Consider the following 9460-nt stretch of genomic DNA (forward strand, 5'->3'; position numbering starts at 1 on the left):
GCAGGATTTACTAGCATTACTTAAAAAAAAAAAAAAAAAAAAAGATGAAAAAGTTTTTTTTTTGCTGGAAGTAAAAAGCAGCATTAAAACTTAAAACGAACAGAAATTATTACCCACATGAGGGGCTCACCTCCTCCTAATACCTCGCTCTTTACGCTAAAGGGTTTTTAGTAATTTCAACTATTTATTCTGCGGCTTTTGTGATTCAGGGGTCATTCTTAATGAATTGGGACAAAATTTAAGCTTTAGTGTAAAGAACGAGGTACTGACGAGGGGGCGAACCCCCTCATATATGTAATAAAAACATGAGAATACAAAATTTCTTTACGTAAGTTAATTTATAAGTTACGTATATCTTTTACTAATAAAAAGATTCGTAAAAAATTAAAAGTTCTAGTTGCCTTTGTAATTAACCGAAAATCGGAGGGCAACTAGGCTTCCTCCCCCGCTCTTTTTTTCTCAAAATTATAAGAAAGCTTTTTAGCCAAAAAAAATATACAAATTTCGTTTTAATTATTCCTCTGCGGAGAGCCAAAATCAAAACACGCATTGATTCAAAAACGTTCAGAAATTAAATAAAAAAACAAGTTTTTTAACTGAAAGTAAGGAGCGACATTAAAACTTAGAACGAACAGAAATTACTTCGTATATGAAAGGGGCTGCTTCCTCATCGACGCCCCGCTCTTTACGCTAAAGTTTGACTCTTTCTCTCAATTCTTCTTTTTAAAACAGTAAAAAACTTTAGCGTAAAGAGCGGGGCGTTGATGAGGAAGCAGCCCCTTTCATATACGAAGTAATTTTTGTTCGTTCTAAGTTTTAATGTAGCTCCTTACTTTCAGTTAAAAAACTTGTTTTTTTATTTAATCTAAAATAGATCAAACAAATTTTTATATCCGTGCACAATTTAGTCTTTTTTTCACACTAGGCTATGCTATAATGCCTTACTGACATAATTGTTTCATTCTTAAGGTGAAACGGCTGACTCGTTGATGGCGTTGAGGTATTGCAAACAGAGAGGAGCATTGATTGTTGGTATAACAAACACGGTTGGATCTACAATTTGTCGTGAATCACATTGTGGAATTCATATCAATGCTGGGCCAGAAATTGGTGTTGCTTCAACCAAGGCCTATACTTCACAAGTGATTTCGTTGGTCATGTTCGGCTTGATTATGTGTGAAGATTCAATTGCAAAGCAGGAGAGGCGCTCTGAGGTTCATTATTTCTTCTTGTTTTTGTTTTTCAGTTACAAATCTTCTTTTTTGTTTTTCAGTTCATCATATCTTCTTGTTTTTTGTTTTTCAGTTACAAATCTTCTTTTTGTTTTTCAGTTCATCATTTCTTCTTGTTTTTTGTTTTTCAGTTACAAATCTTCTTTTTGTTTTTCAGTTCATCATTTCTTCTTGTTTTTTGTTTTTCAGTTACAAATCTTCTTTTGTGTTTTTCAGTTCATCATTTCTTCTTGTTTTTTGTTTTTCAGTTACAAATCTTCTTTTTGTTTTTCAGTTCATCATTTCTTCGTATTTTTTGTTTTCAGTTACAAATCTTCTTTTTGTTTTTTAGTTCATCATTTCTTCTTGTTTTTTTTTGTTGTTTTTTTTTCATATAGAGCTAATTTCTAACGGAGTGAGCAGAAAACTTCACAATAACAATGAGTAATAAACGTAAATTTCATGTTTATATATATATATATATATATATATATAAATATATATATATATATATATATATATATATATATATATATATATATATATATATATATATATACTAGCTGTTGGGGTGGCGCTTCGCGCCACCCCAGCACCTAGTTGGTGGGGGCGCTTTGCGCGCCCCCCCCCCAAGCCCCCCCGCGCGCGTAAGTCGTTACGCGCCATTGTAGTTGTGTCCCTATGTCCCACCTGTGAATATAGATAGATATATATATATATATATATATATATATATATGTTTTTAACTACGTAAAACTTGCGAATATACAACATTCTTTGCTGTCCCATTGTCTGTGCATATAAATAGATTGTCAGGTTTACCGACTCTTGAACATGTAACATATAATAGTCCATGGGAAAACAATCCGTATTCAGATCTATACCTCATGATTCTAATGATTGCCCTTGAGCTTTGTCGATGGTGATTGCTAATTGACGATTCCCTGTGTCGCCGTCGTCATTTATATATCCCCGTGTGCCCCCCGGTGTCCCGGTCGTCATTTATATTCCATGTGTTCCGGTCGTCATTTATGTCCCGGTGTCCCAGTCTGTGAATTCTCTTTGAGGGTCCCGGGCGTCATTGATATTCCTTGTGTCCCGGTCGTCATTCGTGTCCCGGTGTCCCAGTCTGTATATACATTCGTTTTTGAATTGGTCTTTTTTTAGGTTTTAGTTTTCTGCCTTTTTTTTAGTTTTTTTTAGGTATACCTCATGATTCTAATGATTGCCCTTGAGCTTTGTTGATGGTGATTGCTAATCGAACATTCTCTGTGTCCCCATCGTCATTTATATATCCCCCTGTGCCCCCCGGCGTCCCCGTTGTAGTTGTGTCCCTGTGTCCCGGTCGTCATTTGTATTCCGGTGTCCCAGTCTGTATATACATTCGTTTTTGAAATGGTAAATGATGAAATAAATTTTTGTATTTTTCCCCTTTTTTTCTTTTTAGTTTTTTTTTGGTTTTTACATTTTTTTAGTTTTTTTAGTTTTTTTTCTTTTTTCTTTTTATTTTTTTTTTATTTTTATTTTTTTAGTTTTGTTTTTCTCCTTTATTTTTCTTTTTGTTTCCTTTTTTTAGTTTTTTAACATGACGTCAGCCGACACAGAAACATGACGTCACCTGATCCACAGATCCACAGACAGACAACTTATTTTTATATAGATAGATATATATATATATATATATATATATATATATATATATATATATATATATATATATATATATATATATATATATATATATATATATATATATATATATATATATATATATATTTCACAATCCAGGCAGTAATTTTTTTTGGGTTATTAAGAGAAATTGAATCCTACAATTCTATTGTCAAGCGAAATGAAAACTGACGATTTAAATTATTGATTTAATGCTTTAATTGCCACGCCAAGTCCTGTTAACTTTAAATAGCAAACATTTTTAAACGTCAAAACAAACAAAACACTGAAAAAGCATTTCAATTAAAAAATTATTATCCACTAGCTGTTGGTTTGGCGCTTCGCGCAACAGCAACACCTAGTTGGTGGGGGGGGGGGCTTCGCCCCCCCCCAAGCCCTTTGCGCGCGACGGCCGTAACTTGGCCGTCCAGCGTTTCATGCCGAAACATCGAAAAAATTACATAGCGTAAATAGAGCCATATCCAGAATTTTTGTTGGGGACGTTATATACATATATGCATTTTTGTTACGTTTTAAAGAGTCACAGAAACATTTCGGGGGGGGGAGGGTTCAATCCCCGTCTGAATGCAGTTTTTAACATGATCCATCTGCTGTGCTTATATTCTTGATAGATTCTCCAATGAGGATTTGGCCGTTCTCCAGGATAATTTGTTTCACTGCTTCTGTGTTTTCATCGGTTGTTGATGTGCTGGGTTGTTCAGGCCAGGGTTCGTCGGTAATATCTCAACCCCCCCTTTGAAGTGCTTGTACCTCGTATCTGCTTTATTTTTCTGGCTCAAAGTAGACTCGCCAAATGCCATAAATTAACTTTTCTAATTCGCTGGAGCACACCCAATTTTCGTTATAAATTTAAAACATATCATTTGATCGATTTCTTCGAGGGCAAAAACACGCAAAATTCGAGAGCAAAAACATGCAAAAGGCTAATTGCGTCAACACACGTTTGGAACCTGTTTACTAACATAATAAAACCTAAAAACTGACAGTTAAAGCTACCTAGTCCGCGAAATATGAAAGTTGCCGATTTTGTTTAAACACACATTATAAGTCTCAAATTGTATCTAGTCTGAAGTTATGCGATTCTTTTACATATTTCCCCTTTCTTATATGAGACAGCGGAAAGTATACACTTGCGCATATCGTCAGTCAATTGTTTCTTTTGGTTGCTCTTTCGTGCTATTTACCATAACTGAGCTGTTTAATAATGATCTCGCTTGAAAGATTGATCGACAATCAAGCAATAAAAGATCGATAAATTCACCTTGAATTTCTTACTCTTTTTGTATCCATTCAACCCATCGCTTCCTCTTTGATTGTTTTAGATATCTCGGCCGTTTTCTTCCCTTAAATTTTGTGTGAGTGTGTGTTTGACGGATACTCTTATTTTTAAAATCCGTGTACTTTTTACTATTAAGAATATACTAATGGTGATTTCATTTGAATCTGATTAGTCCGTATTTCGAGGGTTTTTTTTTTGTAAAAGTGCAAATTCAGAAAATTGTTTATGGTAGCTTGTTTCAGTGAATCTTATAGTATCAGAAAATCCCCCAGTTTTTGAATGCCCCTAACTACTTTATCCATTAATTTTGAATCCATCTTAAACCGTGTTACAACGTCTGGGAGAAAGAAGGTGCCGTAATTACACTTATTTCAACAATATTTTTTAGATCATAAGAGGTCTTAAAAGGTTGCCAGATGATATTAGAACAGTCCTGGCCAAGGATAATGATTGCCATAATCTTGCTAAAGAACTTTACGAAAAGAAGTCACTCCTTGTTATGGGTAGAGGATTCAATTATGCCACCTGTCTTGAAGGGGCTCTGAAAATTAAAGAGCTTACCTACATGCACTCAGAGGGATTGTTGGCTGGAGAACTTAAGCATGGACCCCTTGCGTTGGTTGATAGCTCAATGCCCGTTATCATGGTTCTAACTCGAGATTCTGTGCACACAGTAAGTATTTTACGCTTTTAATTGAACCAAAGTAGGGTCATTTTCAGTGATCGATGACCATGTGTTTTTCCTTATAAAAGAAGAGCACAACGCCATCTATTTCATATTCAAGGAAAATTTAAGGAAAACTATATTTTTCAACCTAAAAATGTTATATTTATAAGCTTGTTTTGTGTTAAAGTTTTGTTCTTGCCTTCCAAGAAAAATCGAGCTTCTCTTTGCTTTCCCAATGTAATTTCTTTCACCACTTTTTAGAGTTAAATAAAAGGCACGTACGCCGTTGAAGTAGGTCCTCCACCTTAAAATCTAGGACTTGTAAAATTTTCTGTATATTTGTTGAATTTAAGAAAATCTTGTATATAGCAACCTTTTTTCTGTTTTCCTAAGTCATGCTCCTCCTCCCTGAGAATAAACGCTCCATATGTGCCTGTCTAGTACTATTGTCAATATTCACGGAAATGTTGGGGGGGGGCAAAATTTTAGGTTTCAAAACCTGGAGAGGGGAGGCAGTTGTGATGTATTTTCAATTTTTTCATGGAGAAAACAGACATTTTTCAGTGCTCCCCTTAAATGGTATGTTTCAAATTTTATGTTCTTTACTTCGTCGAATTTCTTTTTTTCTTAATCTCAAAGTTTTATTTAAACTTTTGCTTTTTAGAAATGCATGAATGCTCTTCAACAAGTTACAGCTCGAGATGGTCGACCAATCCTCATCTGTGAAATTGGTGATACTGAAACCATGAAATTCTCCTCTAGATGTATTCAAGTTCCTCACACAGTTGATTGTCTTCAGGTGAGATTTTATTCTTCTTCTTTATTGGAGTATTTACTAAGTTCACAGCTAATTGTGTCACTTATAGATAGCACTTGCACAAGAGGGATGCAAGGGGGTAGTGGGGGGTTCAGATCGTGCCCTCTCCTTGGAATTTTGATGTATTTGTAAATTCCTTTATAATTTCTCGTTTTTCTGAGTAATTTGTCAATTTCTGGCACTTTTGAGGATGTATGTTATACACCCTCCCCCCGGAGGAAAAATTATGAATACGTGCGTCAATGAGAGTATGTATAGGTAATCGAGGAGCTCTTTTACGGCAAATAGTAATTTGTGTAGTTGTTTGGGAAGGAGGAGGGTGAAAAGTTGAAAGGGGTGTACTCTCAAAAAGCTGAAAGCAGTAAATGAAGGTTTTAGCTATATAAAAAATATATAAAACATACGTATTTTTGGGTTGATGTCATAAATAGTTCTAAATAACCAGTGTACGTGCCCTGAGTAGAATCCATTGTAGGCAAAAGATGGGACTTCTTAGTAGATTGTCGAATAATAGAAAACATGATTTAGCAATATATCATACCGATTTTACTGATTTTAGAAAGCACTTCCTTCTTGCAGAAAACAAATTCCACCTGATTATTGTGCTTTTCCTCAATGAAATAATCACAGCTTGCCCCTGCTAAACGTTTCCGATACGCATTATCTAAGGATGGTATTAGTTCCTCGTTGGAATGATAGTGCATCAGTTGGATATATATAAAAAAACGTTGCCTGATCTTTCTACTGTTTCTTTCTTCCTTTCTACTAACTTTCTTTCTACTTTCTTTTCCTTTTTCTTTTGTACTATTTTCCAATTTCTTTTCTTTTCTACTTACTTTCTCTTACTGCTTTCTTTTCAAACAAACACAACTGAGAAACAATGGGGAAAATTTTTAAGACAGTGGAATTCAATTCAGTGAATATTTTCTCTTGCCATCGAAATAAATATGTGCAAAAAATAATGCCCCATATAGATTTTTGCCGCTCCTCCCAATACTTATTTTGGGTATGTCTATTGAAAAATAGCTGTTTTGGTATTTTTAGTGAAAAAATGGATGAAACAATAAAATTCCCCATAGATCTCCAGAAATGAATCCCTCTACCTACGTTTTGTGAATCGATGTCCCTCTTTCAACTGTAATGAGTTGGTTAAGTATTTATGATTTGGACCTCCTTCCCCCTACCATGACTAATTTTGAAGTAGCAGAGAGTCTTATTTGAATAATTAGTCGAAGGATCTGTTCCCTTTTTTTTAATTGTCCTTGTAAAAGTATAAACACGATTTTACGTAAGTAGTAATTATTCAAAATATTAAGTTGTTAACTTTTGTAATAATAATTTTTATTTTAGGTAATGAAGGTTAGTAAGAATTCTATAGCAGATTCTTCCTTTAGATTGCATTCAGCCATTATAACGGCAATATTTAACGCCGCTTAACGCCAACAAAAACTAGGGCGAAATAGCCCCAATATATCTTAGAAAGATTCGTTCAAATACCGAGAGGCTATACTATTGGGTGAATAATCTTTGTCAAAAATATGAATAAAGTAAAATCAAACAACGAAAATGAGAATAATAGTTTTCTACCTTTTTTTTATTTTACTTCTAAGTATATTCCAAAATTTGGCAATGGAAAAAAAAATTATCCGAGTGTAACAGCATAATTGACTTTCTTGTCTCGCTTTGAGTTTAGCCATTTTTGCTTTTCAACTTTCTATTTGTTTACTTCCATAAATTATGATAATGACTCAATCTAACTTTAATAAAAATAATAGGGTTTTTAATGTCTTTATTTTGCCAGATTTTGAAGTAAGTTGTTGTCAAACAGTATTTTTAGTAAAATAATCAACTTGAATTCTCAACTTGGTGGAAGTGGGGTAAGACCTGACAGCCATGGCTAATTAGAGTAAAACCAAGACGGATATAAATGAATAATAAATTTATCAGTTTTTGTCAAAATGACTCCTTTTTTATGTTTTAATTATGTTTTTTATGCTTATACCTTTACGTTTTCCTGACTTGACGTTTTATTTTAAATGTTCTATTTTGCTCTTAAAATGTTCACGTTTTGTTCAATTTTTTCCCTCTTTTACATTATGTTAAACTTTTCTTCCTTTCTGTCCGTTTCTTAAAATAATGCCTTAGCTTTTGCTCTCTTTCTTTTTGTTTTTGCTGTGTTTATTTATGCTTGCCTATTAGATTCTTTTCGGTACCCTTCTGACTGACCGTATTTAAACATTAGCTGTAAAAAAGTGTGGTTCTATCTTCCTTTCAGGGACTATAATGATGAGAAAACCTAGGGCAAGTTCTATGGATGAAGGATGACAGATTGCCCAATATAGTCCTTTTTGGCCAAAAGAAAAGCGGATCAACCCTGAATAGGTTTGAAGGAGGTCGCAAGGAAGGACTTAGTAGAAATTAGAGCTTCTACATTCACTTAGGACACGTTCTGTGGTTGAAGGATGGCATATTGCCAAAGATAGTCCTTTTTTGGTCAACCATCTAGGGCCAAACGAAAAGCAGGCCATCCCTGAATGGGGTTGAAGGAGGTCGTAAGTAAGGACTTAATGGAAGTTGGAGCTTCTTCTACGTTGTACAAGGGCACGTTCTGTGGATGAAGGATGGCATATGACCAAAGATCGTTTGGCCACCCGTCTAGGGCTAAGCGAAAAGCAAGTCATCTCCGAATGGGATAGGGAAAGGTCGTAAGGAAGGACTTAACGAAAATAGAACTTCCTGGGAGGCTGTAAAGAGCTTTGCATAGATTGGGATGGAGGGGGAGCATGTGTAGGTGCTTTTGCGTCAGGTGGTGTGGTGCTGAAGCGAGTTTTTAGTAGTCGTATTAGTAGTATTTTTTTATAACACGATGTTAATGACTCTTTTTTGTCTTTTAGGGAATATTGACAGTAATCCCGATGCAGCTGTTATCATACCACATTGCCGTTTTAAAAGGTTGCAACGTTGACTGCCCAAGGAATTTGGCAAAATCTGTCACTGTTGAATAATTTATTACATTTATCTCCTTGACATTTATATATATATATATATTGATTTTTTGTTCCGTTTATTTTTGAAATTTTATCGTATATTTGTTTGATTTTAATATTTAGAAATCTTTTGGTCTGTGATTTTTGCTTTTTATGATGAATGGTGAAATGGGATTTTATTTACGAGTTTTGTGATTGAAACTTGAATATATCTATATCTTTTTTAGGATAATTGTTGTTTTATGCTATTTGATAGTTTTATGTGATGATATTTTGATCATAACTTTAAAGAATATCAAAATAAGACTATTTTGCCGTGCGGGTTGTCAACCCCTTGGGAGCTTTGAAGTTGTCAAAGGTTCATTGAAACTTAAGTTATTATTAGTATAAAAATATTAAATGCTATTATTAAGGAAGTTCTGTCAAACAGTTTGAGGTAACGAATTGCAAGTAAGGAGCGACTCGGCCCAACATTAACTGAAACTCTAGAAAAAGCAATTTTGGTAACAATTAACACATCAAAAGAATTGGCTTTTTATGCTGGTTAAGTTCAATGTTACCGATTAAGAGCTACGAGTCTGATAAATTTGCTGAATTCTTAAAAAAGGGGGGGAGGGAACAACCTCAAAAATTATAGTGATTTTAATGAAAGTCACACCATCTGATTCAGGATATCACAGATTCCTATTGTAGTTTCCAGATCTTATCTACAAAAATGGGAAGTTTTAAATTTTACCCAGAAGGAAGATTACGGATGCGTGTTTATTTGTTTTTTTCTCTTCTTCCTTTTTTTTCCCAGGGGTGATCGTA

At 34.3% G+C, this 9460-nt stretch overlaps 1 protein-coding gene across 4 annotated transcripts in view; it reads left to right on the forward strand.

The window, feature by feature from the left end:
- The window catches only part of LOC136038777 (glutamine--fructose-6-phosphate aminotransferase [isomerizing] 2-like), a 70380-nt gene extending 61498 nt beyond the window's left edge, over positions 1–8882 (forward strand). For all 4 annotated transcript variants that reach the window (XM_065722149.1, XM_065722152.1, XM_065722151.1 and 1 more), the window contains 4 exons: positions 970–1214; positions 4568–4852; positions 5511–5645; positions 8558–8882. In XM_065722149.1, the coding sequence (XP_065578221.1) occupies positions 970–1214; positions 4568–4852; positions 5511–5645; positions 8558–8668 (776 nt within the window). In that variant the 3' untranslated portion in view covers positions 8669–8882. The remainder of the gene's footprint in view (positions 1–969; positions 1215–4567; positions 4853–5510; positions 5646–8557) is intronic.
- The last annotated feature ends 578 nt before the right edge of the window (positions 8883–9460 follow it).

Source organism: Artemia franciscana, chromosome 18 (assembly GCF_032884065.1).
Source record: "Artemia franciscana chromosome 18, ASM3288406v1, whole genome shotgun sequence".
Taxonomy (NCBI): domain Eukaryota; kingdom Metazoa; phylum Arthropoda; class Branchiopoda; order Anostraca; family Artemiidae; genus Artemia; species Artemia franciscana.